Source organism: Carya illinoinensis, chromosome 5 (assembly GCF_018687715.1).
Source record: "Carya illinoinensis cultivar Pawnee chromosome 5, C.illinoinensisPawnee_v1, whole genome shotgun sequence".
NCBI lineage: Eukaryota > Viridiplantae > Streptophyta > Magnoliopsida > Fagales > Juglandaceae > Carya > Carya illinoinensis.
Genome location: NC_056756.1, coordinates 49,428,237 through 49,443,250, shown reverse-complemented (window position 1 = coordinate 49,443,250; position 15,014 = coordinate 49,428,237). Strand labels below are relative to the sequence as shown.

The 15,014-nt window shown below is 36.4% G+C and overlaps 2 protein-coding genes across 2 annotated transcripts; both read right to left on the bottom strand.

The window, feature by feature from the left end:
* Positions 1–309: 309 nt before the first annotated feature.
* LOC122310465 (uncharacterized mitochondrial protein AtMg00810-like) lies at positions 310–954 on the bottom strand. Its single transcript, XM_043124339.1, has one exon. It carries the CDS (start codon positions 952–954, stop codon positions 310–312), a length of 645 nt encoding a protein of 214 aa, XP_042980273.1.
* Positions 955–11,117: 10,163 nt separating this feature from the next.
* On the bottom strand, positions 11,118–14,011 carry LOC122310906 (BAHD acyltransferase DCR). The gene is made up of 2 exons (XM_043125151.1): positions 13,491–14,011; positions 11,118–12,311 (listed from the first exon to the last, which is right to left on the bottom strand). The coding sequence occupies exons 1-2, from the start codon at positions 13,941–13,943 to the stop codon at positions 11,406–11,408; spliced, it is 1,359 nt and encodes a 452-aa protein (XP_042981085.1). The 5' UTR covers positions 13,944–14,011; the 3' UTR covers positions 11,118–11,405.
* Positions 14,012–15,014: the final 1,003 nt, after the last annotated feature.

Below are 15,014 nucleotides of genomic sequence, written 5' to 3'. Positions count from 1 at the left end.
CTTCATGCAGTGATTGAGTCATATTAGTCCTTGAGTTGTACTTGTCAGTCGAAATTATCTCCATAGATTGGTGTTGATCGTGAGGATGTTTATCACTCGACGACATGGTAGTTTATTAGTTTCCTTATTTCTCCAAGAGACATCCTCACCATGCTCTGTTTGTGGGAGTTGAGCCAGCTGATATGCCTTAATATCCTCCTGCAAACTTGGCTAGGGTTGGAGGTGAAGTTTGATTAGAAATTGAGTAAGGGAGGCTTTAGACATAGGTTTGGTAAAGAGGTCTGCCACCTAATGTGTAGTAGAGATATGTCAAGTATCAAGGAGGTCGAGTGCAACCTTCTCAGGCACAAAGTGATAATCTAACTCGATGTGTTTGCTACGGGCATGGAAGACTGGGTTGATTGTCATAAGAAGTGCACTGATGTTGTCATAAAACAGCATTGAAGGATGAGTTTGAGGAACACCAAGGTCCTTGAGAATGAATGTTAACCATGTAATTTCTACAGTAGTATGAGCCATGACTCTATATTTGGCCTCTAAGCTGGAGGGAGAGACGGTGTTTTGCTTCTTTGCACACCACAAAATAGGATTGTGTCCAAGGAATGTGACATATCCAGTCGTTGACTGGCGAGTAGTAGAACAACCCGCCCAATCAGAATCAGAAAATGCACAAAGATCAAGTGTAGTGTGAGAAGTTAAATCAAGACCTAGATGAATAGTGCCTTTGATGTATTGCAAGATCCGTCGAACCATTTTAAGATGTGAAAGAGTGGGTGCATGCATGAATTGGGAGACAAAATTAAAAATATATGAAATGCTGGGTTGAGTGAGTGTTAGATATTGTAGAGTCCCAACAATCCCTTGATAGAAGCTGGGATCATCAAGTAGAACATCACTGTCAAGACTCATAATTTTTGCCTCTAGAGGCATGCTCATGGGCTTGCAGTCCACCATCTGTGTTTTCTTAAGAATGGTGAGTGCATGGTGAGCTTGTGAGAGATGTAACCCTGCAGATGTGTGTGCAATCTGTATACCAAATAAGTGATGGATAGGACTGAGGTCCTTCATAGCAAACTTAAGAGTGTAAAAGTTGAATAAAATTATTAAGAAACTGTAGGTTGAAACCTGTAAGAAGTATATCATCAACGTATAATAAAAGAATTAAAGTTTCATGAGTAGAATGAATTATAAATAAAGATGGATCAACTAGACTGCAAAAGAAACCATTTTAGAGAGGAAAATATTGAAACGGTCAAACAAGGCATCGGTGCTTGTTTCAAGCCGTAAAGTGCACGTTGAAGCGTGCACACATGATTAGGAAATATTGGATTAGACATGCCTAGTGCTTGTTCCATATAGATATCTTCAGAGAGAAAGCCGTGGAGGAATGCATTTTTAACTTCTAACTATTGAATATCCCAATGTCAATCTAAGGCAAAACTGAGAACAAGTGCCGGATTTGATTATAGAACAAAATGTGTCAATGTAGTCGATGCCATCCAACTGATGCAAGCCCTTAGCAATAAAACGAGCTTTGAGTCAATCAAGAGCAATCTTGATTGAGTTTTGGTTGGAGGATCCACTTTGAGCCAATAACGTGTATGGTGGGTGTAACAGCCCACTAGAAATTCAATTGTGAAATTTCTATTAACTTTAGGAACCTCGTGAAGACCCCATAAGTTTTCACAAATCCATTAATCGTATAGGTTTTTGTCTAACTACATAATTAGTGTTATTATTTATTATGGTATCAGAAGTATGTTTTTGATTATTGGAGATAGTTAGAAGTGTCAAAATGTATTATGGTTTGTGCCATTAGACTCGGAGGGTTATTTAAGGTCTTATGGCGCAATAACATTTTTTCATATTTTCGGACAAAACGTCTGTTCAAAACTGTAGATATTATTAGATAAAAATATCTTAAGCTAATTTTGTGGATTTTATTGGATAAAAATATTTTAAGCTAATTTCATGGATATTATTGGGTAAAAATATCTTGAATTGATTTTTATAGATATTATTAGGTAAGAGAGTCCTACACTCCACTCTCATTCCGGGTAAGAGAGTCCTACACTTAACTCTCACTTCGGGTAAGAGAGTCCTACACTTAACTCTCACTCCAGCCTCATCTCTTCCATATCTCATCCATAAGTATCTCCAGCCACCCCTCCCCACGAAATTATCTTAATTTATACTTTTCATTAAAACAATATCAAATACTCTCTCTCAGACAGCTTTTAGGAGTTTTTTTGCACGCCCATTTTGAAGCTTTTGTAAGTATTTTATCATAAAGTATCCTTCATATAAGTTGCTCATTTTTTAGTCTAGTTTACGTGGATATCTTATTTGTCCCATTTGAAAATCATTTGGTCAGTCAAATATTATGTAAAATATAAAAAGGTCATTCTGAAAGATAAACTGGAGAATATGTTATAGTTTGGAGTTTTTGACCAAGCTAATGGATAGATATTGGTCCGAAATTTTTATGGAGTATTGTTAACATGTATATATGACTATTGGTTGAGGATTTTTGCATGATTAAAGGTTTTGATGAAATATTTTCTTAGATTTAGAAACTGGAAGAGGAAAAACAGTTTCTGTTTTGAGAAAGTTTAACTCTTTGGTGGTCTAAACCTATTCCAATGACTTAGATAATTTTATTGGAGGATCATAAGCATCTTATATACATGTTATATTATTATTTTGAAGATATTTGATGTTAGTTTCAAAAATATGAAATTTTATGCAAAGAGATATTCAGATAAGCCAAAGTGTGGATGTTCTTGGCTAAATTTATGTTTTGGTTAATTTTTAACCATGTGATCTTGAATTAGAAGCTTGTATATATTTTAGGATATCTTTTTAAACCATGTGATGGTTTGGTTTGAAGATCACATCTTTATAAGTCATAGATCAAAAGGTTAATCAAAACAAGTTAGAAACAAAAATCAATGGAAATAACATATGAGAATTTTGGCCCTATGGAGTTTTAAATAGTTGTGATTAGTTTTAAATTTTTCTAAATTGATACTTGAGTTAAGGATAAAATTTACATGAGGGATGTAAATTTTGGTGACTTTTGGAGTTAGTGTACAAAATCCTTAAGTTATGGGTAAAACGGTCATTTTCCTACATGTAGAGAGTAAAATAGAAATTTTACTCTTTAAGTTAGTATTTTTCATATTTCAAGTTATTAGTGATTCAATGCTAACTTTTAGAATCACTAATTACAGTTCCTCGTGATCGCGCTTGAGGTTTTATAAGAAACGCGGAGATCGAGGTAAGTTAGCTTTTAACTTACTAGCAGTTTACTGTGTATGTGCACTAAGTAAAGGAACTACAGTGTATGTATGTGTGTTATCATATATGTCATGCCATGCCAAGTCATCACGTAATTGTCTGTTATACAGAATTAATTTTGTCATCAGTTTTTATCTGTTACATAATATATTCTGTCATGTATTGCTGTACATTACAAGTACATAATGTTAAGTATGTCATCTATTACATGTATGTCAAGTCATGTAATATTTACTGTTGCAAGTATGTCATGTTAAATATGTTGTCTATTATATGTTATGTCATGTTACGAAATGTTTCTATCTCAAGTTGGTCATGTATTTCAAGTTATGTTCAAGTCACGTTATATTACGTCAGGGCTTCAGTCATTTCGTATTCTAGTCACATTTCATCTTAATTACTTATGTATGAGATCACAGCAATTGTGATGCATACACTACGTGAGACACAACAATTATGACACGTAGAATACATGGGGCCACAACAACTGTGGAGTATGTATTTAAGCAGTTAAAGAACAAGTTTCCATAGAATATATGAGGCCACAACAACTGTGGAGTTTGTATTTTTCATGTTAAGTCAAGTTTGTGTAGAATACATGCGGCCACAACAACTGTGGAGTATGTATTTTTCATGTTAAGTCAAGTTTCAGAACAAGTTCATGATAAGTCAAGTTTCATATCACGTTCATGTTAAGTCAAGTTTCAGAACAAGTTCATGATAAGTTAAGTTTCATATCATGTTCATATTAATTCAAGTTTCAGAGTAAGTTCATGCTAAGTCAAGTTTCAGATCAAGTTCATGTCAAGTCAAGTTCAGTTCATGTTTCAATTTAAGTTATGTCAATTATGCTATGTTATACGTCAAGTTATGCTTTAATTACTTATAAATTTGATTATGCATTTATGCTTTTACTGTCATCCATGCATCATTAGCTTGTGTGAAAGTTTTTTGTTAACTTACTGAGATTTGTAATCAAATTTCACTTTGGTAGTCCTAACTACCATTCCCCCCGAATGGTAGATCTTGTTACAGGACCTGAAGGAGAATCAGGAGCTGATCAACTAGACACAGTTAACTAAGCGACGGTACGATGTCAATGTTAATATAGTAGTTAATGTAAATTACTACTTGTACGATGGAGTTGCATCTCTAGTACTTTTTGAATCATAACCATTTTGGACTAGTGTTGTGATCTTAGTTGTTTAATGGGTCTTTATGTATGAAATATGTTTTAAGCATTTGGGATATTTTCAATTTGGTGCATAGTATTGCTAAAGAAAAAAAATTATCCGATGCGAATATTGCATAATGTTAGATGCATGTTAGGAACATTACATCTTATATGTCATAAACGGGGGCAAGTAACCTTGTGTTGCATGTTTCGACGCTTCAAATGTCCGTCCGATCCCAAACGGAATTTGGGGGCGTCACAGTGGGGTTACGAGGAACAAGCTGCCAAGTATTGTTATGATGAAGAGCATCAATTTCCTCTTGCGTTGCTGCCCTCCAACCATCATGACTAAGAGCAGCTTTAATTGAATGAGGTATATATCCTTGGAATATCTTGACTGTCAACAATGAGAGCATATTTCGGATTTGGTTTGTGAATGCCATGTTGAGAGCGAGTCATCATTCGTTGATTTTGAGTCTCAAGGAGTTCAGGTAATTTAGGAGGCTCGAGTAGATAATGAGGCCTAGATGCCTCAGGTTGAGTCTCAACGTGCTCTGTTAGAGGTGACATAGGTGCTATGTCTTTGATCTAATCCTGAAAAAATAAAGGAGTTAGTCAAAGTAAGATGAGACTTATCAGAAACTAATGAAGTAAAGGGAGAGGAAGACAATTTTGTGTTAGTCATCGAGTCCAAGGGGGTTGGGTATTTGAATGAGTTAAATTAGAAGGTGGAAGAGGTGAATCAGTCGGATCTATAGACAGAGTAGGAGGATTAGTTTGAGAAATAGGAAGAACAGTCCATGAGTAAAAAATAGTCATCCATTGATCAAAGTAAATTGAATGACTACGGCCTCGAGGTTCCTTGAAAGGAAAACTAATTTCATCAAACACCACATGTCAAGAAATAAACATTTTTTGTATAGATGGATGGAAGCATTTGTATTCTTTATGACGATCACTATATACCATAAAGACACATGGTATTGTCTTGCGTTCAAACTTGTGTTTCCTAGTATCCCAAGTATATGGAAAACATTTAGATCCAAATACTCGTAAAAAGGAGTAATTGGGATGCACAGTTTGCAATTTGAAATAAGGAGTAGCTAGATTAATGGTAATGGATGGTAAACGGTTAAGGAGAAAAACAACAGTTGTAAATGCTTCAGCCCGTAAGTATAAAGAAGCACTACTGTGAAACAACATTGCCATACCTAGTTCATGAATTATCCTATATCGATGTTCAACCATATCTGCTTGTTTAGGAGCTGAGCCTTGAATTAATGAATTCACCTCCACCATCAGAGTGAAATATTTAAATTTTTTTGTCAAACTGTCTCACTACATATTGCTCAAAAGCCAAATAAGCATTAACAAATTTATATTTTGTTTTGAGAGGAATGAGTCAAGTATATCGAGATAAGTCATCAACCAAATAAGCATAAGAACGATATTTTCCATGAGACAAAACAAGTGATGGACCCCATAAATCACAATGAATTTTATTGAAAATAGAAGCACTAGAATTGTTAGAACAAGATAATGGAAATTTACTAAGTTTGCCTAATTGACAACTGTCGCAAATGGATTGCAACTTATTGGATCCTAGGACATGAATTAATCCTTTGTTCTGAATCAACTGTAGAGTGGATGCTTGAGAATGTCCTAATCTCTGACGCCATACTTCTATAGTACCATATTTGAACTTATGTGAAAAATGTAATTCATGGGAGCTAGAAAGAACATATAAATCACCCTTGCGCCATCCTATCAACACCTTTTTGACTTGTCTCCCGTTCCTTAGCATAGAAATCAGTATTAGAAAATTCACAATTCAATGGATAGTGATCACTAAGCTAACTTATAGACAATAAATTTTGTTTCAGATGAGGGACATGCAAGACATTATTAAGGGTTAGGGCTTGAGTTCCATTGTTACGAGTAGTATCACTAATAGATTTAATTGCTAGTGATGTACCATCTCCAATCAAGACAGAGTCAGTGCCAGGATAGGGACGTATATTTTTTAAAATACTAGCCGTTACCTTTCATGTGATTTAAGGCCCTTGTGTATGATGTCCATTTAGTATCAAAGACAATGTTGTCAAGGGTGAGAGTAGCTAGAGCCTGAGGAACTTCATCTTGTTTGAGAGTTTGTTTTGGTAAGTGCTAACAGATCTTTGCAATGTGATCCATGACACCACAAATTTGATAGGAATCATTGCGATACATTTCACGTTCAGTTGGTGTCATTTGTCATTGTCCTAGAGGAGGTGGTCACCGAGACATAGAACCTTATTTGTTGTTGTCATGAGCCGTTTGGTTGTGAGAGTTGACATGTCCCTAGTTGTTGAAATTCTAATTGAACGTTTGGAATCCACGACCATTTGAGTTGAATTGATTTTGTGATCCTTGATTGGTGGAATTATATTGTTGAGGATGCTACTTTTGACCATAAAAATCCAACTAGTGAGTGAATGTATTAGTAGTGAACCAGTTTTGACATTGTTCATAACCTTGCGGCAAGGACACCAATTCAGTGTATGTTGGACGTGGTGGCTTTAAAATGGTTGTGGTGAAGGACTCATACTTTGGTCCTAAACTTGTGAGAAGAGAAAACATTTTGATTTTTTCAATTACAGGACTTCTTTTGGCTACTAGATTGTCGCAGATGCCTTTGAAATTGCAAATATGTTCAACAATGGTTATGTTGTCATCTTTGCACAGGTAAGTCATTTGCTTACAAAGAGTGAACTCTCTCTCCTGAGAGTCTTGTGCATATGCTTCTTTGAGAACATCTCAAACAAATTGGATGTGTCTAGGCCAACAACAAGGCCAAGTGCTTCTTCGGCAAGTGTGCCAACAAGCCATCCACGAAGAAGCCGTTTTCGCCATGTTATCATTGCATATGCAGACTGATTTGTAGGGTTGTCTATGGCTAATGTGAAGGAGATGATTAGTTTGGGTGTTTCTCCTATGAGATGACCAAACCATGTATTGGTTTTTAGCAAGAGCCAGAGCTTGTTCATGCCATAGAAGGTAATTGTCTTGTTCTAATTTGAGAGTGATGAAATTGCTGACATTGTGAGAAAGAAAGTCCATTGAGAGTGAAAAAAAAAAAAAGAGCTTGTTGCTCACACTGGATGTGATACCAAGAAGAAATTTATGGGCTTAACTTATCTCTTAAAACCAGTTCAATAATAGATGTTTGCTCAAACCTTATAAACATACCTAAGAATTTATCTACAAGCGATGTGGGATTTATTTCTCAATACCCTCCTTCACGTGTAGGCCAATATTTTTTTGGTTATTGTCACGGGATAAATAGTGTGGGCCCCCATTTGTTCTGTGGCAGGCTTTGATACCATGAAAAAGTTTAAAAATGAAGCAAATATCACTTTTGTATTTATTTCAACGTGAAAAACAACCAAAGATTACAAGTTGTATTTAAACAGAAATAATCAGACAGAAGGACATTATATAGAGAGTAAAGTATAAGAGTATCGGGGACTATAATATTTGATTGAAGATGCAGAGATATAAAATGGAACTTTGACTATTTTTCTTTGATTTCAGACAGAGATCTTCATTCAGTGATTGAGTCATATTAGTCCTTGTGTAGTACTTTCCATCTAAAATTGTCTCTACATATTGGTGCTCATGATCATGAGGATGTTTATCACTCAACGACATGATAGTTTCCTTATTTTTTAAAGAGACATCCTCAACGTGCTCTGTTTGTGGGAGTTGAGCTAGCTTATGTGCCTTAATAGAAACCATGTCAAATCTTGAAATTTGATTAAGTAATTTTGTGGTGTAAGATGATTCCATCTAAGGCATGGCAGTTAAAACTTGGTGCATGCGAATATCTGAGAAAAAATAAAGAGACTATTATTTAGTTTGGTATTTATTTTTTATAAATAAACCCAAGTTAAATTTTATATGGGATAAAACCCATAACTTCACCCTCTACCCCTTCTTTATAATGGAAGGAGATGCTGTTTAATTCAAAGTCAACTGACGCCTAGATGGCAGCTTTGCCAAATAAGCTTCTGGTGAAGAACACACCCTTGCGCGGGCAGGTGAAAAATTGTTGGCCAATAAAGCATTTATGTCATCGAAGTTTATGTTTCTATTTCCATGAGATTATCTTCAATTTTTTCCAGGATAGGTCAAAAGGGAAATAGCTTTAGACGATACAGATGTTGTCTCTTTCCCTTAAAAGGTCTTTGCTTCCTGGAATACTTTTAAAAAATTAATAAGTCCAAAAGTTCTTGGAGGAAACTAAATTCCAAAACATAATCCAAGACATCATTTTTCTCATGTTAAAAGAAAGAGAAATACTTCTTGCAATCGCCCGGTGAGACTGGCGCGCAACCGGCGCCCATTTAATAAAATTTTTCATCTCTCTCTCTCTCGTTTCCTCTCTCTCAAAAGCCTCTTGCTTCTGCAGCTCTCTCCAATTTTCCCTTTCGTTGAAACACAGAACAAGCTCATGGATTAGATTGAAAAGGAATTAGTTTTTGTGGATTGAATTTTTAAAATGAATTAGTTTCCGTGGATTGGATTTTTAGGGCTCATGCCTTCTAGTTGTGATTTTGTACATGGTCTGGGATTTGCTTAAAAAGTTGAAGTTACTGACTTTAGTTTTGTGTTGCCTTTTTCTTTGCTTGATAGGCAATTCTTCCACAGCAACGTCAAGGAAATTGGCTTCATTAAGGTATTATTTTTCTAATTAGTTTATTGTCCTACTCTGATTGTTGGGTTTTGATTGTTTCCTAATTTGATCTGATTTTGGGTGGGTTCTTTTTTTTTTTTCTTGCAGTACCGCTAAAGGGTTTCGTTTGTTTGTTCCACAAGAGTAAAAGGCTTTGGCTGAAGCATGATATGATTTTTGATTTTTAAGTTTGAAGAACCTCTTGATTTTCTATTTTAGTTCTATGTAATGTTTAAACCTGAGTTCAATAATGGGAGTATGAGTTTTTTTTGCTTTAAATGTTTGAAGATCATTTACAAACTATCATCTTATGTTTGCTGTCATTGTTTTTTGTTCTTGTCTGTTAGATTTTTCTCGTGAGTAATGGAATACTTGTATAAAAAATAAAAATGTGAGAGAGAGAGAGCTGTTTGAGAGAGTTGAGATCGCTTGAACACTCTGCTGAGAAGAATGACTGGGTGATGAAGCGCAAAGAAGGAGTCTATCTTGTAAGAAAGAAGTTTCTAAATTTTCATCGACAGACGGAAAAATGAAAGGGAAGAGAAAGAGGGAAGAAAAAAGTAATAAGGTGGGACCCAGTTATGTCAACCGGTTACACAAAGGTGGTATATGTCAGTTGCATGTTGCATTTCTGTAAAGTTCTGCTACTTATTAGCTAAACACACTAGACCTATTATAGTTATATAAAAAAAGAGTCGAAACACAAATACATATTTATGCTAGATGATGTGGTAGGCTTCTATAATGCCCTCCTTGTTTCCACGATATTCATATGTTATAAGTAAGAGTTTATTAATAAAATTGAAGATAGGTCACTAGTCTTGGACATGTTACCCTAACTCTTCTATAAAAAAGAAAAAAAAAAGAAGAAAAAACCTATGAGATTACTTGGTTACTTGTTGTGTTATCAACTTTTACATATTGATCATCCTAAAGCTGCTCTTCTATTTTGTGGAGAGGACTAAGCATATTAAATAGACTGTCATTTGGTTTCAGATAAGATTCAAGCAGGTTTAATAAAGACTTTACATGTTAACAGTACTCATCAACTCAGTGATCTTCTTACGTACCAAGCCTCTCAGTGTTGCTCAGTTTAATCATCTTTTGTCCAAGATGGGTGTTATTAATATTTACACTGCATCTTGAGGGAGAGTGTTAGCAACTTTAGAAGATACTAGAAGATTTTATCATGTTGTAATTCTGTAAGTAGTTGGGAAACATTTTCAGCACGTGTATTTACTTTTCACTTGTTGTTCACTTGTATATAAAAAGCAGAGCATGTAATGTACAATTGAGTTTCAGATCAATACATAGAACAAGAAAACATTTTTCCCTCAATTTCACTTTGCCTTTTCCTCTACTTCTTCTCAGCTCTCTGGATCTTGGATTCAGCTGTAATGGCTGTCCAAGTTTTATCACCAAAGTCAAATTGGCAAAATATTACACAACATGCATGCAACTTCATCATCGATCTCATCATTCATGATGCATGGCCCGCCCGCCCGCCCGCCCACTTGCTCATGCAAGAATTCCAAATTATACATATATAACCCTTGCACAGGCACAAATATCTCCATGTTCTTTGTACTCGATCGGGAATCGGGATCGTACATAATATTTGTGTGATATCCATTAATCCAAGTTAAAATACTGTCGCTAATTAATTAATCAATACAAATACACTTGAAATTAAAAAGCTTATGTTAATGAAATTAAATATCCACAAATTAACGAAAGACCAAAGACGAAGGTGGAACAATACCCAAAATTTAATTAAAATCAAGTGCGTGATAATTAAGTCGATCATATTATATATATAATAGACCAACTGAAATAATTAATAAACCATAAGAAATTAAATAAAAGATCCGCAAAGCGCAGCACACACAGTGATCATGATCTCATCACCCCCATCATGATATAGAAATCTCACGAATACTTGCATGCCCCAGCATGATATGACTGCAAGCTATAATATTATTCAAATTTTAGCCATCGTGCCAATTAAGTAGTAGTACTCTAATTGCATGATTATAGCCAAAATACGTGCAGTTTCCATCAAGCCTAACTTAACTAGCTAGCTAGCTACAACTCCCCTTAAATTATTACGTACGCATGCATGCGTATAATTGCAGTAAGTGCCGTACGTACGTTCTAGATCGATCTTAATTCCTGCTAGATATAGTGCTCATGAATCAATATTAATTCCTTAATTAATTAAACCAGATAATGATCCATAAGAAACTCCTTGTCTTTCTCCAGCCTCTCCATGGTCCCAGCCTCCAAGCTGATCTCCACATCAATGCTCCTTCCACCCCCTTTTCCTTGGTATAAGTACACCATTCCGTCGAACCTATTGTTGGACCCACTTCTCACCCCCTCCGGCTTCCCCCACCCGAAGTCCATTTCGTAAACCTTGAACCTTGGCGAGCTCCCCACTGCCACGCAGTTCACTCCTGCATCCTTAAACTCAAATATCTTCGGTGAACTCTCCCACTCTTTGTTCCGCTCCTCTATCGCCTTGGCATTATGCATATCTATCGCTTTTTGAATCATTGACGCACCAAACTCTGGCGGGTTGACCGATAACAGACCGGCTGCCGTCACTGTGAATATGGCCTGGATTAGGTTCCCGAAGTAGCTTTCTGGCATCGGCGGGTCCACCCTTTTCCTACAATCGGCAAAGACGGTGAAGACGGTATAGTCTTCTGGTTTCAGTTCACGTGCGCGGGTTACATGGCGCCAGATGTGGACGGAGAGGGATTGAAATGTGGAGAAGGGTTTTAAGGCGTCCCCTGATTGAGTTTTTGAGTTGACAGTTGACTTAATCTTGTCAATGGCTTCCTCGGAAAACCTGAAAATTTTCTCCCGAAGTTGGGGTTGGGAGACGGGCTTTGCGTCGCCGTTGGATGGGGCGAGCGGGTCCGAGTTCGGGAGTGAGAGGTCGAGCTTCACGCGTGTGCTACGGACTTTGGTGCGGTCCAGAAAGGGTGGGACAGAGATGGAAGGGGACCCACTGCAGATCTGGGCCCAGGAGCTCATGAAGTGCCAAGTGGAGGTCCCGTCGAGGATGGCGTGGTTGAATGCGCATCCCATCGCCAGTCCGTCTTTCAATTTCGTTAACTGGGAATTAAAAGAAACATTATCGTTCTTATCGTGAGCGGAGCTCCCAAACGAAATGTCAAATAATGTTTTAACCCCGAAATGTAAAGCTTCATATATATAAATATATATATATATATATTATATTATATATAAAGGTTATGTGTGGTGTTTTTAACATATTTTTTATATATTTTGTTAATATGATTAACTGTATTATTTTTTTAATATAAAATAAATATTAAATTTTATCAAATTAGTAAAATATGTAGAAAGTACGATAAAAATAATTATATATAATAGAATTTATATATATGTGTGTGAATGTGTCAATAATTTCAATGATATTTAATAAAAATAAAAACAATTTTTATTAGGCTGGCATGCATATGAAATATATATGGACCACCAACTACCAGCTAGCGGTCCAAATCTTTAATTATGAGGGTGGTGGAGGTAGATAGCATTTATTTTTCTGGACTATATAATATATACACGTCCCAAATTATGATTTGGAAATTATTTTCGTCGCTTTTAATGGCTGAGAGTTTTAGATTTTGAAATGTTGAGTCTTGGGAGCCTGATTAATTAACTGGTACTGCATGCATGGCACTGGCATACACTATTAGACTAGTGTGTTAAAGTAATATTTGAGAGTTGTAGTAAGGCACAGGCCAGCTGAACTACGAGTGTCCGTGAGCAGTCACACAAAACATTACTACAAAACAAAAAATAGTGAATGACAGTAAGGGAAAATACATTTATATATGAACAAGTTGTCATAATGATCACTGACAATCTTGTTGCCCCTCGTAAATATATGTAACAAATCTGATCCTATTTTTCGTTGGGAGGAAAAAAGACTGAGAAATGTGCTTTGATCTGATATTACAATGAAAAGCCTTGCTAAATCTATATATAAATAATTATTAATTATTTTAGGGAGACCAAATCAATATATGCAACTGCTGAAATAGAGGAAGCACGAAAATAAAGGCAGATCAACCCTAATGCAATATGTTGGATCATCAAGCAATGATCGTTGAAACTAGAGCTAGCTAGCTAGCAAGAATGGTTTTACTCTAAATTATTAAGCTTAATTATATCCAATTAGAAGAAAATGGTTATAAAGCAGTATTTTTGTTGCAATTGCATGAAAAAGAAACAAGGCTGTGCTTGATCAAATTCAAGTACTGTTACCTGCACTGCCAACAGAGGCCTATGAAGGCCCTCCAAGTTCAAGATACCATTGTAAGGTATCAACTCCTTCAAAGTGCCGGTACCGTCCTCGACCGTCAGATCAGCTATTTCAATGCCCTCAGCGGTGGCCTCCATCACCTCCACGCCGTCCATTTCATCATCATAGTCCACCCTAAAGACCCCCTCCTCATCTTTGGCTAGTCTCCCTGCAAGCTGATAGAATTCTTCCAAAACCACCCCCAGCCCATCTTTTAATTTCCCCACCATGTCCTCAAAGTCACTGATCCCTCTGTAAAATAGCAACTTTTGGTTGTAGTAGAAAGCTACGTATGGAAGATCAAATGTTACCAGTTGGCATTCTCTTCTTCCTAGTTTCTTGCGGGGCATAACATGGGTTTTGGAAGAAATTCTCACGGTCCTCGTCTCCTCCTCTTGCCCAAATTCAGCTGCCATGGATGATGAAAACGATTTTGAATCAAAGTAAATCTAGCTTTACTTGACAGGACACATATGGCTTGATACGTGATTCAAGATACACTTATAAAGGACTAAATTTAATGTAGTTGAGGTGCATTAATGAGTTTTCATGGGAGCGGTTGTGACCCATTAATTGCTAGATCTCTTTCCTGGCCTCTTGCTGTGGGTATGGGTGGCAGTCGACTAACCACCTACTCTTTCAGCCTTGCGTAATTGCTCAAAACTAGTCACCTCGAAATATGTGTACGTGTTCGATCTACACGCGCGAGCTTGATGATCTACCGTTCGTGCAGTGACCACCTCGCATCTTCTGGGTTAATTGTAGTGTTCATGGCCTGTGGACGTCGAAATGATGGCATGTGTTAAGAACTTGACAAACAGAATATTAAATTTTAGATAACTAGAAAAACAGAGAGAAAGAAAAGAAGGCTATCATATATTGCATTAAGGCTACTGAATTGAATGAATTGATACAAATGTTTTACATGTATTTATACAGATATGAGAAGAGAATAACAGATGGTGGCTTATTAACAGAAATAACTGTCAATGTACATTCTCTAATCTGCCCTTCTCATATTTAGCTTTTAATTCCATATCTTCTATTTTTGATGCTATACTCCAACACCCCCCCTCAAGATGAACATGAATATTGAGGATGTTCATCTTGTGGAGAGTATGGTGAAAAGGTAAAGAACCAAGTGGTTTTGTAAGGATGTCTGCCAACTGTAGTCGAGATGGAATGTAGAATAGCTTGATAAGGTTTTGCTGTAGTTTTTCACGAACTAAATGACAGTCAATTTGGATGTGTTTGGTTCTTTCATGCTGAACTGGATTGGAGGCTATGGACATGGCAGATTTGCTATCAGTATACATCAATGTTGGCTGAGAATGATGAATCTGTAAATCCTGCAGTGCATAATTCAACCATTGGACTTCACATGTTGTGGCTGCAAGTGCTCGATATTCTGCTTCAGCAGATGATCGACTGATAGTTACTTGCTTTTTGGACTTCCATGAGATCAATGAGTTACCCAAAAACGCTGC